Raw genomic sequence first — 17,450 nt, forward strand, 5'->3', positions numbered from 1 at the left:
ACAAAAATTGAACAGTATTGAATTCCTATTTCGATTCATAGACACTACTGCCAACCAACATTTGGCAGGTGACAACCCTAGCAGTGACTACAGTATCTAAAGCACTGATGGTGCATAAGTAAAGAGATTATCTTTTGAAAAATGGCAGTACAATACAGCATTTCAAGCAATATACAAACATTTAGACATCTTTCATACACAGCAGCAACTTTCTCTAAGAATGCCTGTGATGAAAAAAAAAAAGCTAGCACATTGTAAGAATACCTGGTGCTAACTTTTTCCACGCCAAGCCCCGAGCACTTTACCCCCCTTGGTTAAACACACCCTTTGTGAATGTTCAGTTGGTCCATCCCCCAGCCCCAAGGCCAGGAAGTCAGTGTTTAAAGGTTGTCATGTGAGGTCAATAGGAAGATGTTCCTTGTCATCTCAGGAGAATAGGGGGATAAGGACACTTAATGGAGGTGTGAGCTGGGTAGGAACCCTGGACTGTGCAATGTAATGAGATGTATCAGCAACGCCCCCTAGCAAAGCACGCCGCCATCTCAGTACTGCAGCCACATGTTGAGCACCCAACTTTAGAAGAAAGACTACAATATGGACCTGAGCCTCTGCCGTCTTGTAATCCAAAAGATAAGGTGATATTCTGGTTACATGGTGGAAAACCGATGTCAGATGTCTATCAACGGCAGTTTCCAATCAAACCTAGCATTTGTTATCAGCGGCGGTAATTCTGCAGGTGTGTGACCCAATTGTGAGTATCTCCAGGTGATTAGGTGCTACTATGATAGCCCTATCCTGTACTGCCCCACACTCTTTGGAAGGAGCTTACCGCAAATCCTTCACAGCTGAAGGCTAAGATTGAGTGAGTCACGAAAAAAGGAACTACGGAACAGAACATATGTATTATTAGGGGTGTGAGAGAAAGAAAATCGATGTTAAAGTAATCGTAAAAAATAAATTTCTCAAAAGACCCATATAAATTCCCTTGGCAAGTCCCTATCATCTAAAAATGATATCACCACCAACAGAATTATAACTTTTAACTTGACATTTCATATTTCATATGTGGTTTCTACATAGGTCTCCCACCACAGTTCAGACATGTCTCTCTGGGTGGCAACTGGGAAATTACTGGACAACAATGCGACAGACACGGCCGACTAACTTTATATCCCCCGTTTGAATAACCTAAAAGAGGGATAGCGCCTCTCATGAATTTCAGGGTGCCGGGATAAGCCAAGTAAAGCTGCCAATGTTTTATACACAAAAGTTACTGTGTGATATGTTTCCGTTGCTTTGTAAAGTAGAATGTGGCACTAATTTGGACACTTTTTAACTGCAGAAAGAAAACTTCACTAGAAAGCCAATTTTTTTCACTATTAAAGACATGTAGGTATAAAAACATTACGAGCAACCTGTAACATTACTATCCAGTCTAGATTGATAGAAAAACTTTCATAGTAAAAATACATCAAATTTAGGCAATCAAATACATTGTATATCTATTTAGACTTAAATGTTCATCAGATTAGAATGAGGTAATCACATGATGGAACAATGAAATATAGAAACTACACGTTGCAAGCCTACTTATTCAGTATCTATTGAGATCTACCACATTTGTGAAAGGATTGACACAATGGGTGACTATCAGTATCACCTTTTCAAGATGTCAACCCATATACAAGACCATAAAGTTTGAACAAGGAGGTTATAAGTTGTTGCCATACATTGTATCATGTACAATTGTCGTGCAATAAAGTTCTTCTTCTATAAAAGCACGGCACTGTATAACCTCCTTGGTTTGAATCATTTATACCCAGAACCCCACTCTTTTCTATAAGTGTGGTGGGATTTTTAACATGTTTGAGGTATAGCTCTCCTGAAACACAGGACCTCCAGCATTACTACTACCTTGCCAGCTTGAACAAGTTTGCAGTAGTTGGAGGGAGGGCAACCTTAAAAAGTTCCCACCCCTCTCATTAACAAAAGTGATCCAGTGGGGTTATTGCATTGTTATGTTAATGAGAATCTCATCAAAATGCATGAGAAGTGCCGCAGGTGTAGCAAGGGGGACTAGAAAGGAAGGGGCAGGGGCTTTACATGGAAATGAAGAGTTTGTGGCCTGATACCTAAACAATGGTTTGGGTGTTAGCAAGGTTCGAAAGAAACAATGGCGGGGATAGACCTATCAATTCAATACGTGTCTTTAAGTTTTCAAACACAGCCAGATGTTGAGTCATCACTGCAAGCAAAAAGGAAGACTTTGCACAGATATCAGAGGGCAGTTTGCTTCACTTCTTCACTCTCTCTCAGTTTCAACAAGTCAAGTTTTTAAGACATTTGGGCTACACCAATCAGAGTTCTTGAATTCTTATTCTTATTCTAAAGAAATAAAACAAAACCATGAACATGTCTTTCAACTGTACAATGCAGAAACAGGTTAGTAGTGGATTATCATCTGATTATGCATCATACTTCATAAGCCAAATTCATACCAAAACAATACTGCCTTTGTTCAAGGTCTTTTCTTTATTCCAGTGTTCAAAGAAAAATTTTGAGGATCAACGTTCAAATCCCATGAATCCTGAGTGCTTCGACCGACAATATCGGGCTGGCGAAGCGTCACGTTTGTTGCCATGGCAACCGAGCTGCCCTGGAAGTGGGGGTTCTTGTTGTTTTTGTGCTGCTAATGAGGGATAATGGTTTCAGGTATGTGGTGGGGAGATACCATCTAACAAGGGTTACAAGTCAAACAGGTGGAAACATAAACATGTAAGGAATTATGTGCTCTGACAAAATGCCCCCACTCCAAGGTCTTTCCTTTGATATCTTAACCCTAACCTGTCAGACCATCAATGCAAGTACAACTTGCTTGGATAGATTTCTTAAACCCTGATGTTTGCTTAGGATGCAGACGTGTGGTTGTTACATGTAAAGTTGATCCATTGTGCAGTAATTACATGAAACTCCTCAGTATGGGGAAATATTGTATGAGGCTGTCCTATATAACAACATCTTCCAAATTGATTTTCCATATCATTATAAAAGTTGGCCTTACATGGTAGTTGTAACAGGGGAAAAAAAGGTTAATCACAGCAAGGAAAAAATTATGTAAACATAGAAGTCGAAATATACATTAAGCCTCTACCCAATACAGACTAGGGCAAAAAATGCATTTAAAATTTCACTAGTCCATTTCACTGATTTTCTTGGTACTTCTTCTACAGTAGATATTTTTGTTTGTTTCGTATAACAGGTAAACAATTTTTTTTATAAGTCATTGTGGGTTTAAAAGCATGATAGCAAGTTAAACTGTCTCTTTTGAAAGGTTAAATTGTTACTGTGTGTAAGTGACTTCATTTTCATATGGTGAGAAACACATGTACAGTAAGTTCCTTTAGTTTTGTTCTTATTTTCTGGGAGGAGGAAGAAAGTTCGACAATCTATAGTATAAAGCCACCTGGATATGACACACAACTGCTGCAGGTGCATCCTTGGATGTGCGGAGATTTTCCAGGATCATGCCACAGACATGCACGTGTACAATAGTGTGTCCATGAAGAACAATACAGCAGCAGGGACCACCCGGTAACACCGCACAGTCTCAGCTCTTAGTTCCACCAGTGGTACTGATCCTACAGCTGCCTCCTCCTGCCTCACCTTTCATGTACAGGGCTCGAAATACCACCTGCATATGCATGTTAGTGCAGGTAAAATTGGAGCTGTGCAGGTAGTTCTGATGTCTGCCTGCACCTAACCTGCACTGGTCCATGTACACTGGGTTTTATGTTATATGTCCTATGATGTAGGTGTATATGGATTGTTATTAGCTGCATTGACTGTTACCACCTATAAAGTATAAAAGAAAAAATAGCAATGGTTCCTGAACAATTTCAGTATGATCCATACTTCCCAAATTCAGAGTGGGGCAGGTAAGATTTGTCTGGTGCAGGTAATTTTTAATGTTACCTGCACAAGTGCAGGTATGCAAAAAAAAAAGTATTTCGAGCCCTGATGCACATCAACTCATCTATGCTAGCCCCTAGGAAAAGGCACTTTACACCTGACTCAGGTGAAAAGTAATCCCTAGCTTCAGTTAGGGATGTCCTCTTGATGGAACACGAAGCCTGAGGAAAATCACAATGTATTTACATTAGCATGATTCAATATTAAGAATAGACCATTTCCAAGGACAACAGGCAATTTAACTGCCCATTTGTCACTAAGCCTCGTGAGGGTGGTAACCCTTGTTGTTATCGATATTGTGTATATAGACAGGAAGTGGACTTCTCTTCAAAACTTGTGAAGAAGATAATAGACTATTTCCAAGGACAACATGCAAAATCGCCTAGAAAGAAGATCTCCTCTGGGGACCGATAAAATCTAGAAAGGTGGTCATCATAGACAGATGCTTCATGCATGTGTCAACGTGAAAAAGTATTCAAGGGAAATGAATTTTGGGTTGTTTAAGGTCATACCAAACATAAAAGTACAAACCTTGGTTCGGTTTTGATATTTTTCTCAGATAAAATCTGTTGAGCTCATATAGTCGACCTCCACGAAGGATGTTACCACTGAAGGTCAAATGTGTAATCTGTTCTTCAGTCCCCTAACATGTGGAAGTGTGGTCAAGGTCAGTGGAATAGAGGGAGTAAAGTCCTATAAGAGGTAATAATTGAGAGAATGAATCCTCCCTCTCAGGCCATAAAGCCTTGAGTGAGCCACGAACATGTGGTCCAACACCAGGGACTTTGTCAGGGATTAAATCTTCATTTGGATGGCTGAAAGGTTCAAGTTGGCTCAATCAAATGGCTGAGTTGGATACTACAATGAGAATTTTGGCCCAGTTGATGATTAACCTCAATGAGAAATACAAAAAAAAAATGGAAAAAGATTTGTAAAGAAAATAGCAAAAATTGACTGATCCATACGGATGAAGAAGAAGTTGAATATATGGCTATGAGCAGTTTGCCATCTTCAAATGAAAAACAAAAGACATACAGAGCAAAAAGTTCTGTTTTATCTTAACAAAACAAATTACTGCAAATAAAAACCTGTATTTTTCTGTGTCAACAGCTTGTGTGGTAAAGTGTTTTTCTAATATTTCACCATTTTTTTTCATTCATTCAATGCACCCCCATATAAAATCTCTCCTTAATCTAGTCTCATGATTAAGAAATGTTGACTCAACTGGTTGAGGATAAGCACAATGCCAAAGCAGGTATACTGAGTAGTCAACTTATCCAAGCTGCCATTCTGTGAACCAATTTGATTGTTCCAACCCTCTGACACACGGGTCAAGCCAACTTTCAAACTCCATCAAGCTGAGAGGATCAGCCACACACAAACTGCACAATGGCACAATTACTCCACATGCAAGACAACCCCTTTGACTTTAGGGAGGGTCTGCATGCTTGTTTCCGCAAGCCTTAGCAAGCTATCTTAATTCACCGTTGATTATAGCCCAAGGTCGGTAACTTATTCCTGTAACATAGTTGGTGGTTTTAATTCTACCTAGCCCATTATTTCTCATCCTGTATTCATTGTTAAGCATTGATGACAAATTGTTCATATCATGTGGTCGAATGCCAAGTTGCGCCTAAATTTTCAATGTTCACAGCCTAGTCTTGCCAGACAGTGGAACTGCCCGACAAACTTGTTGTCAAAAACCGTCATGCAAGAACAATTCAATTTACCATTAAACGCTGACAGCACTCCTGAACTTACCATGAAATGTTTAACCTACCGAATTTACTGTTCAGCATCGCCAGGATCCCCCCATACAGACCCTCATTAAGTACATCTTTAATTGAGACAAATCTCCTGCATGTGCAGGTGTGCAGAGGGTAGCAGGGATACAACATCTAATCCTGCGCTCAAACCTGGGTCAATTTACCAATTACCCAGGAGCAGCAGGGGCTCTATAAATTCACTTTCCTGTCCTTAAATCAGTGCTGTTATGTTGTCTTTAAAAGTTTGATTGAAATTTGTGAGTCAATTAAGACTGGGGAGGGGCTGTCCTCAATCACCTGGGTAAGACTGATGTTTACATTATTAACCTAGAAGTGTTAGAGCCCAAGAGATCCCCCTTGTCCTATGCATTTAGTTGGACTTTAAACTTTTTCCTTGCTGCCTAAGCCAATGGAGGATTGGTAGCCACATGGCTACTTCAGTGAGGTGTAGGTAGTGAAGCTAGTGCAATGAAACTTTGTTTGACAATTTCATACAGTAGAAGCCGTTTCATTGCACCCCTCATTTGCCAGCATATTTGGTGCAATAATGCGAAGTCAGCCAGCTGGACTGCACTGGTTTGGGATTGTGGCATTCCGTGCAATTAACAGAAGTGTGCCTCAATTATTTGTGTAATTAACTGGCTTCTACTGTATCTACATAGTAGCAGTAAATGTTGAGTCTTTCTTACTGTTCATCTCTTCATTGATCACTGCCTGCGCCAATCCTTCCTTTCTTTATGCTTTCGTGTCTTATAACTTGAACACATGGTTCTTCACTCAATCAAAGAAAGCTAGTCCATCTTGTCGAGTTTAATAAGTCCTGAGTACATGATACAGCAGGTGCCCCAGGGTGTTGATATCCTGGTGTTTTCTGTCAGGTTTGATTCTGCCTCACAAGCTAAGCCTGCCAGACGGAATGAGATTTACACTTTTAGCCTAACCAAGCCTTCACTTTTAACCTTTAGAAAGTTACAGATGACAGTTGTCAGGGCGTGAGGCGTGTGAGCAATGTTAGTTTAATTAAAATAATATGGGGAGGACAAAGCTGACAATGTAATTGTATATCTAGAGGTACTCTCCAAGCAGAGGTTGATGGGGAAAATCATGACCTTTTTAGTATATGCCGTCTTTTTCTGTTAGCTGACGGGAAAAGACGGCACGGAGAAAAAGGTGTGAGTGTCTTTTGATTTTAAATTCTACTTTTGCATCTTGAATCATATTTCAATTGTGAAATCAAGGGTCACACAAATCCTCTTTTGGTTGCTGTGTCAGCGATTGCCATCTAGTGGAAAGGGGGCTTACTAGATTTTAACTTTCAATTTACAAATTGGAGATTTTGATGAACCAAAGACAGGAATTTGTCAAATTTGCTAAAAATTGAAAGAGCTATCTAAGATTATAGCTGTTCAATATCACATAACTGTGAACATTGCTGGTGCCGTACAAAAGGGAATTATCTATAAAAAAATGGATTTTTGAATATGTAAGCTCATTTTCAAAGCAATATATTTTATTTTGAGCTTTGGATTGACTGCAGATCTAGAGCAGATTCTCTCCATCTTTGAATGTCAGTCCCACTCAGTATTTTGATAACTTTTTTGGGGGGTGGGGGTGGCAGCAAGGGTCAAAGGCATGAAATCATCTTTATCTGATAAAATTAAGGTTTTTGTCGCTCCACAGGGAGGTGATGGGAGTGAAATTTCTGTCCCTCCCACCTAGCAAAGTTCGGAGGGATGTGTCCTAGAGACAGTCCTGCTGTAATGCTACCCCCTGCTGTTTCTTATTTGATGGTTTACAAATAAAACCCCAGTCCCCCTGGAGGACCACACAGGTGCAAAGACTACAAATTACTGATGAACACCAGACTTGACCTCTCCCTGGTCCTGCCCTCCCCCCTCCCTGGGGTTGGCTTTGTTTTCACGCTGGGTGCAAACCTTCTGAGGGAATCCCCACCGATCCATTGCAGGTGGGCAGAAGACCAGAGGCTCTGATCACATACAGATCTGCATTTGTCAACTGTAGTAAAGAGAAGTGCTCTGCCAGAAGAAATGAAACATCAAACATACCAAATTGTTTGGTACTCATCACTTTCTAGATGAAGATGGTAGAGGATAAACACGAGATGTCTTCTTCTTTTCGATGATAACATCCTTTTAATAAGTATCAACATGTTCTTCTTTGTAATTAAATTTGCCAAAAAGGTTATGTTTTTAAGGTTGCCTGTCTGTCTGAGAAGTCAAGGCTGGATCTTTATGATATTCAGTGTGCTGGTAGGTGTTTGCAAAATGGACTATGGGCCACTGGTCCATTCCATTGTACTTCAGCAGAATTTCTTGTTTTGATATCTCATGCTATGGACATGCTTTGGTCATGATTCACGGTGAATAGCCCTTGGACTCCCGAAATAATAGGTTTGGGCCCCCTGGCAGCCTTATTGAACCTGCACATGAAGCAAAGCCTGGACTAACCTGCTGTCAAAACCCCCATATTCACAGTAAGGGGTTATCAACAAAACCAACTGTCATTACCATAAATTCATCACTAACACTGAAACAAGTATACAGTGAAACTGGAATGAAATTAAATATGCTTCTAAAAATGCTTGAATTTGCGACTAAAAGAAAGGGGAGCAAAAGTGATCTCGACTCAGTGTTAAGCTCACAGAATACCTACATGGGCAAGAGCTTTCGGAGGCTTTGAATTACCAAACTTTCCTGTCGGCATGACCCCCCCCCCCTTCCACTCATTAGTATTGGGACAGTACATGTTGAAAATTCAATGACAGAAACAACATATTTTCCTGCCTAGCTGATGAGAAAGACAGGTCTGGATTCCAGGTTAATCCAACTGAAATGAGATCTCAGGACTCAGGCTTCCTCCTCCAGGTGTGACCTACTAACACCACTGAGCTGCAATATTCAAACCAATGAAAGGTATTCTGACACATATCAGAGATGTCAAAACTTGGGAGGGATTTTGTTTCATTCAAACATGATGATCTGGCTCAGAGATGGTCAACATGCTTCAACTTGAGAAATCACAAGTGTCAGTTTGACCGAGAATAAACTTAAGACTTATCCGTCAGTCTATCCATCCATTTATTTGTGGAGAGTTGTTGGACCTAAACAAAGGTGACCACCTGCAAGGGTGATGCTTTTTCCTCATGTGTTTATTTCAGCATCATGATAGGTGACAAAAAGGCACTTAAGACAGACTTCATTGTCATATGATAATATGAACACCATAGATGAGCACTGATATGGTGAGCAAACAAGTGGTTGTCCATCCATCCATCCATTTGTTCACTCACTTGTTCTTTCATCTTCTTCGTGAAAAATATGTAACTAAACATTATACTGATCAATGCAAAATTACTTTGTAATTATTCACCTTGTTATATCATTATGGCCAGTAGGTACCAATCTGATTAATGAGGCTGTTGTTATGCGCTTGAGGCACCTCTAGTCTGGCATCCAACCGTACTATATCCCAAAGAGATATACAATGTATTACTGGAACTGTACTGTATCCCAAAGAGATTCGGGAGCTATAGTACGGCTGGATAACAGGCTAAGGCACCTCCTCATCTCGAAATGCTTGTGTTTTGTGACATGATATTGGTGTCAAGGCATCTTCCTTTATTGACTAACCATCTCGAAGCACTTTTTTCTGACTGACAGCGTAACAGAATCCTGCACGACTATCCGAGTTCTTCTTCCATCTATCTGCTGGTCCAATCAGAATGCCTGACACTTCCAACCCAAGGAACAAGCCTGGTGCTTGTTTGTACAGCTCAGTGGAAGCTATCTAACCCTGTGGACAAATAAATGTGTGCTAGCAGGTCCGTGTTGTTACAGACACTTGAGATATAGGCCTGTTGATGCCAATTAGAGGCTAGACATACAAATAGGGGAACTGTAAGGGGGTTGGATGGCCTTCTCTCCTCGCCTCTCCACTCCTACCTACATGGTGGTCGTCTGCCGGAGAGCTGAAAATTGAGCAATATTGTCTCATCTTTCAGACCATCCTAAGGACTGTAACCCTTTCTGAGAGCATGCATGTTGGGTGAGCAACACAGAATCAAACTCATGGCTTCTAGTTCCAGAGGCAGGGCTGCTAACCACCAGACTACTCAATGCTACTTTGTACCTTTGGTACTCGAATGTCGCATAAAGAATTTCAACATTTGCATTACGACTCACGAGTACCCCATATTTGAATGACTTATTCCAAATTATGACTTATTACAAATCAGAAAATATCAAACTAAAGAACTGGATACATAATAGATTCCTAGCACATTCTTAAATATAGCAAGCATTGCATCACCATACACTATCTTAAGTCATCAATGTCATCAACTGTATGCTGATAAAGATTCAGCCCTGAATCATCCATCAGTGACACTAAGGAAGCACCTGTGGACCTTATCCTGATCAGTGCCTGGTGATGGGGAGGGGCGGTATTTACAGTGTTTACATCCAGCAGCTACCACTTTCCTGGTCTGGGCTGGGACAAGATAAACAGGAGGAATTTCCCATGGAGAGGAACATCTGGGACTGCTGCATGTCCCTCATGGGCATGAGAAACATTCTATATCACATTTACCACATGGGGAAAGATCTACTGGATGGAAGCAAAGACAGATGAAGAGAGATACTAGCAGAAGTATATGGGATGAAAAAGAAGTAAAGATAGACATTAATCTTATCATCAAGAGTTGCATTATAGAGACTTGATCTATGCAAATGTGCATTAATAATCAACTCATAGTCAATTATAGATATAACATATTATTTTCTATCATAGAAACCTTCTCTGTGCATAATCAGAAAAAATGTACTGAAACATTTTCTACCTTTTTGGTCCATTAATGAATGAAGACCTTTGTTGCACATTTTTACCAAACTGGACTAAGTACAAGTCACAACAAGACAAATGTTGAAGAGATACAAAATGAAACTATCCTTGGATGAATTCAATGCTCATGGAATGAAACCAAAGTAGATCTTATCTAGATTAAAGGAAAGTATCTTCTCACAAACAACAGCAAACTCTCCAACCTCCACCTGTCCGTCATCATGCCCTGGTGCTGATAAGGAGGGGCCTGGTCAATGTTTACATACAAATCACCACTTTTCAACAAAACTGACAGGCAAATCTAAATATTGACAAGCTTCATTTGTCTCCAATGAGGAGAGGAGTCCCTCAGGACTTCTGGGGAAACACTTGAAGTGAAAGCCGCTGGTGGGAAATCTTCAGGACATTTGTTTGTGGAGAGTTGATGGACCTAAACAAAGGTGACCACCTGCAAGAGTGATGCTTTCTCCACATGTGCTTATTTCAGCATCATGATAGGTGACAAGGCACTAGACAGATGTCATTGCCATATGAACACCATAGATGGACACTAATATGGTGAGCAAACAAGTGGTTGTCTCCTGCAATATCTATCATTGGATGTAAGAAGGTTTGAATGCTTTTTTCTGTGAGGCGTAGATTTAATTGTAATTTACTGTTAATCATAGATGACCCGCGTTTAGTCTCTAATAGTATGAACTTTCGAATTGCCTAGGACTAGGAATGACCAAAGCTTTGTTGACGACAGTCTTTTCTAGGAGATGTCACCAGCAAGAGTCATCAGTGATAGAGTGGACATGTGTGTGAAATCTCATCACAGTGAGTCACCACTTCTCCTCATATTAACAGTGGGACATGGAACATAAACATCAAACCACAACCATATGACTAGAGTCTTGTTAGGATGGCTTTTTCCTACAAGTGCACAAGAGACCACCAACTAAGAAAGAGTGGGCTATACCATCATATCTTTCACAGCTGGGATTTTTGGTGACACCTCGTTGGTGGATCATCACATGTATGTATTCTCACAGTATAATCAAGGAGGTTAAAATAACCCTTAATGCCTAATGCTTGATGTTGAATGATGTTAAAATAACCTCCTTCGTATAATACAGTAGAAATGAGAAAACTATTAAAAGAAGAACATTATAAGTTGACAATGCATCATTATGTTTATTGGGCAAGAGAAACAGAAGGTGGCAAGATGGTTTTGTGGTTAGGGTTGTTAACTTGGAATCTAAAGGTTCTTGGTTCGTATCTAAGCCTAGCAGGCCCAATTTCCTCACTTGACTTAGGTGAAAATGATTACATAGTTGCTGTTAAGGAGTCCTCTCGAATAGGAAGTAAAGCTGTAGATCCTATCTTTGAGGAAAGTTACACCTTGTCTGAGCATCTTAAAGATCCAACCACACTTACCAAAAAGAGAAGGGGTCCATCATGTGATGTGAGTGGATCAAACCTTACTGTCCGGTCTTATGCAACTTGCACCTACCATTAAAAAAAAACTGGCATATCTTTAACGTGGATTACCAGTTATGCAAAGCAAAATAAGACAAACAAAAAGGAACTCACCACTTCTGTTGGCCTGTAGTACTTCTTGGCCACCCTGACTCGTACAGTGCCAGTTGTCTTGTCTTTGCCGACCTCCTCAAGTCCTTTACCTTCCCACCTGCAGAAAGGGCAATCATGAATTTGAAAATGTTGTTCAGTCTCCTTTTTATATCAGAGATCAAAATATAATAATACGGATGCTTTTGTAATACAATCATACAACATTAAACTGTAAAAATCATTTTCTTCTAGGTAGAATAATGCAAACTACAAGATTGGCACTGCCTCCTCAAAAGTTTGCTGCAGTAATTTTCTATAACACTACCACAAAAAAGAATTTTAATTACAAGATTTTTGTGGTGTTTTGTGGAATGGTTAAAAAAGGCACAAGAGTACATAGACAAGTAACATCATATATAAAAACGATGCCAAACCACAAAACTACTTGGTGATTACAGTTGGAAAGAAAACACTGCAGAAAAGCCCACATGAGAGAAAGGTGCTTCTTCTGTTTAGCACATGGTCTCACAGACTGGTCCTCCACTTATTGCTGGCTTCCAGCTTGGGCACCTCTGCAAAAGCTCTCCCTTGTATGGGTCAGGAGAGAAGAAAGGTGCCCTTGCATGGTGAAGTGAAGAAAACTTCCTGGACACAGATGTACGGATGGGAAACTACACATGCACATCTACAGAGCTCTGCTCCTCACATTTACAGCACCGGCCCACCAAGACTGGCTCATGGTTCACAGGAGAAGAAAGTCGGAGGACGACATTAGTGCATTTGTTCGCTCTGTTTCTCGTAAAGCTTTGATTGAAATCGGGTTTTGTGGCTGGTTTTGTTTGTAAGACAAGTTGCCTTGAATTCCGATGGCCTATAAAAACCTTTAAAAAACACTTCAATGGATCCTGCTCATGGAACTGCCACATGGTGTGACACACACTGTATCTGAATTATTACCTCCATGAAAATGGATGTGTTGTTTTTTTGGGTGTCCATCTGTACATGTATGTGTGTTTCTGTTTCTAGATACTTTGCAATGAGGAATCTCTAGGTAGATTGTGATGATATTTAGTGTGTCAGTAGGTATTGGGGAGATGAAGGTCAAGGACAATTATGGACCTCCTGGCAGCTTTACTTGGCACTGCAGCAGAACTACAGGCTTTTGTATCTTTTATGATTTATCCTAGGTAAGTAGAGTTAAACTTAAAGTGGCCTATAGCACTACACGAAAAGCTGTATAATACATATAAATGCTGAATAGTATTCGAGGGGCCCAACTACAATTAACAAGGAATTAAAAAAGCTCCCTATACCTCATGGCAAAGAGGCATGCAGACCCTCATGGGTAAGTGCCCAGAGAGGCTGTGTGTCACAGTGAGCTGTAAACATGCCTGGAATTTATGTCCCACCCAGCTACAAGCCCAATCACTTCAGATATCTTGATTAAGGTCTGCTGGTACTGATCATGCTGACCCTGTCTCACTGATGTAACGCAGCCTGTGGTTGGCTCTGCACCTGGACGAGGCTGTGGATGGGGTTTCTTGAGTCCTTCATCAACCAATCAATAAAGAATATTAAAAGAATCAAACGAAATGAAAAATAGCATTAATCTGAAGTGGAAGAATATTTCCAAAAACAGGTATATAGTAGATTTTTATGAAATAAATCTAGAACAATCTTTTGACCTTTTAAAATCAATTAAAATCATCACTAAGCCCCATCATATCCTCCCTGTAAGATGCTTGTTGGTACAAAATCCGATCCTCTCCACATATGAAGACTGGCCTTAAGTCTTGGACAAGACCCACCCAACTTGTCAACACCTTTGACAGTCTGGAAATCCATACCTTTGTTTTTATGGTATGAAGTTATGAAACAAGTTTGATTCTCACTGAATAGAAACTGCAAAGTTCTAACTGTTTGAAGTGTCTTTCAAGGATTTGGTGCCATGATCATTGCTATCACTTCAGATACTATGATTTGTACTTTTACACTTTTTGTTTATCCCAAGGCTATGCTGATTTGATTATATTGATGACATTATCTGGACACCCCAAAAATGATTAAAGATAATAAAAGTTGGATATAAAAAAGTTAACTTTGTTATGAAATTTAAGTCAGCACAGGGAGGTTGACCAAATGACTGAACACACAGAATATGACATATCAAACAATGAATTATTTATTTTGGTTCTTTCACATCTTCTTCTTAGCTTTGGAAGATTTCACTTTTCAGTTTGTTGCTTTCCAATATATTTTGGGAAAATATGTATAAATGCTCCCTTTGCAGCTTCTTAGCATAATTTGCAGAATGGTGTCAGACTTTTTTCAGAAACAGACGAAAAATTGACTGACTAGTCTTGAAACTTACTCTGCTTTATAATATTTATAACAAAATAAATATCTTCTTCTGTTCAATTCTACAGATCAGGTTTCTATAAAAATGCAACATAGGAAATTTTCTCTTCCCTCTGTCATATATCAAATGCAATAATTTGTAAATCATTTTCTGACTCAAGCCATCTGTCTTTCACCATCATGAGATACTGTGAAACTATTCATGCTCCCTGTGGCAGCTTTCCACACCTGACTACTTGTCTTTCTGTACCCTGTAACTTACACCCTCCCCTTCTCCCTAGTGGCACACTCCCACCTGTGCAATAATAGGCTTATGACAGAACTCTGCTCATAGTCTACAGATGGAGTGCCTTCCCAAGTGGCAACATAACCTTATTAAGTTTCATAAAAATATACAATATCTGAAAGCCAGTTTGATGTACATGTATGAGGGTCTGAATGGGGGATCGTGGTAACAATAACTGATCATAACTGAATTCAGAAGGGCCAGAAATGTTATGCAGTGAATTCAGGAGAAACAGCAATGCTTAATGGTAAATCAACTTGCTCTTGGAGACGTTTTGGGAAGGATTTCATTGCACTGTGCAGGCGCTTTCATATGAGGTTCTTTTAATCTTTTCCCTGAGCATACACATGGCTGTACAACCTCTCAAAACTGTACTGCATGTGTAAATGGTCTATCCTCTATCCATGTCTAAACTAAACATTTTCACAGAAAGCTGACGTGTTTTCATACTTATGCCCACACACATGACCAAACACAGGCACTGTGCCTCAAGTCTACAGTGTGGGGGGAGGGCAGGACCTCAGAATGGGAGGTCTCATCTCTGCCTTTGTATTCCAAGCGGTGGACCAGAAGTTCTGGGATCTGTTCTTTTCACATTACCAGTAAAACAGCCTTTATGAATGCATAACACATCAGTTTTGTACAATAAGTACAAGCAGCGTAAGACCAGACTGTAATGATTGATCCTCTCACACTGCGATAGATCCCCCTTTATTTTATAAGTGTGGTGGGTTTTTAAACGTGTTCCAAGTGTGGCTTTCCTCCGTCACTGGATCTCCAGCATACGTGCCATCCAAAAGGATATACCGTCGTGCCTGTTTGCACCTGTTTGTGAAAGACATTTGTAAACTGGCCACCAATATGATGCCTGAAGGTGCAACTTTTTGGAAACTTTAAAGAATTTGCTGTTGGCAAAATTGGCAAAACAAATGAATGTTTGAAAAACCAACAACAGAGACTGTATGGCTAAATCTAGCAGTATCACATTCTAGACACCAGTCAGGTATTTTCCTTCCTTTCACAGGGAATACCAAACCACAGTAATGTCTGCCTCAAAGTTTCCCCTCAAACAAGCTCAATGTTCACCCCAAAATAGCCGTAGGAATGACAAATATAGTCCAGCACTTCCAAAAATCTCACCAAAACACCCGGGCTAATTGAATGCTTCCGGGATAATTACTCAACAATGTTTTGTAACCAGGGGTGAAAAGGAATTTTTAGGATGTGACATCAAGCTGGCCATTTGACACTGTATTTGAAAACATCCACCTTTCTACCTGAGGTTTACACTTCCGACCTCAACTCACAACACTTCTTTACAGAGTCACTGGTGCTGTAGGGTACAGGAATGGCGATAATGTGGGAGGACGTATGCAGATTGTTATCACACGTCAATTCTTACAACCTCATAAAGAGATGTGTGTAAGGATCCTATCATTAGAGTGAGTGTGTGAATGAGTGAGCAAATGAGTGAATGAGGGAATGAGTGAGTGAGTAAATAAGTGAGTGAGGGAGTGTATGAGTGAGTGAGTGAATGAATGAGTGAATGAATGAGTAAGCAAGTGAATAAATGAGTGTGTGAGTGAGTGAGCGAGTGAGTGAATGACACACCTTTCTCAGCTGCTGATGTCATTACTTTCAAACTGTTTGTACTGGATATTCTGTAAAGACACAAAACACTTGTACTACACTGTTATACTTACATGATGTCTACTCCGATGTGCTTGAAGGAGGCGACCACAAACTCCCTGACACTGTGCACTGTTCCCGTGGCAACAACGAAGTCGTCTGGCACCTCATGCTGCATGATCATCCACATGGCCTGGGGTAGACAGAGGGAAAAACAACATGAAACATAGTAGAGAGTGAGTGAACAAGTGAGTTATCCTCTTACAATTAAGATTTTGACAAAAATGTTCCTGCAGTTCCAGAGTATGTGGTCAGGGGGCCCAATCCTAGAACACTTTTTCATCATAAGCTATCTATCACAAAAAATCACAAGATATAAAATTCAAAAGCTGTGCTGTGGTACCATGCAAGCTGTCAGAGGGCCCCAAATCTATTCATTATCAGCTTTTGTCACACACCAACACACAAAATATTAAACCGGTCCACACACAGACACACAAACACACACTGCTCAATGTCTTAGTAACCCACTATCAACATGGCGTACCACCCAACATATAACAAGGGGAAGGTCAATCCTTGTCAGTGACTTTCCTACCAAAAACAGGACAAGTCCAGATATATACTGCCAACACTCAGGTGTCTGTGTTATACCGCATGGTCTTTTTAGCGAATGCCCACAAACGCCCACTCTAGAGAAGTCCGCGCTGCACGAATCTCATTTTTTTTGCTTGGAATATGTCCACGTTGTGCTCCCATGTATTAATCCTGAGTTTCAAGTCAATCCATTGACCCGAAGTGACATAAATCAAAGTTTTCGATTCTAAAATGGTCTTTTTAGCGAACGCCCAGCAAAATGTCTTTTTAGCGAATGCCCACTATATCCACAAAAATATCGGCCGTCGCGCAACGACACCTAAACCTACCGGCACAAACATGTTCAAGATGGTATCCCATTGATGTGTACGGAGTTTCCGTGCTTTACAAGCATTTTAAGTCCCTGGTTTTGGTCAAAATGTCTGGCGCCG

General features: G+C 40.3%; 1 protein-coding gene across 1 annotated transcript in view; it reads right to left on the reverse strand.

Annotated features, from left to right (window-relative positions):
• The window catches only part of LOC118417820 (GDP-mannose 4,6 dehydratase-like), a 43,350-nt gene that overhangs the window by 10,482 nt on the left and 15,418 nt on the right, over positions 1–17,450 (reverse strand). Inside the window, exons 9-10 of the mRNA XM_035823564.1 lie at positions 16,497–16,615; positions 12,171–12,267 (exon numbers count right to left, since the gene is read on the reverse strand). Of these exons, the coding sequence (XP_035679457.1) occupies positions 12,171–12,267; positions 16,497–16,615 (216 nt within the window). The remainder of the gene's footprint in view (positions 1–12,170; positions 12,268–16,496; positions 16,616–17,450) is intronic.

This window comes from Branchiostoma floridae, chromosome 6 (assembly GCF_000003815.2).
Source record: "Branchiostoma floridae strain S238N-H82 chromosome 6, Bfl_VNyyK, whole genome shotgun sequence".
NCBI lineage: Eukaryota > Metazoa > Chordata > Leptocardii > Amphioxiformes > Branchiostomatidae > Branchiostoma > Branchiostoma floridae.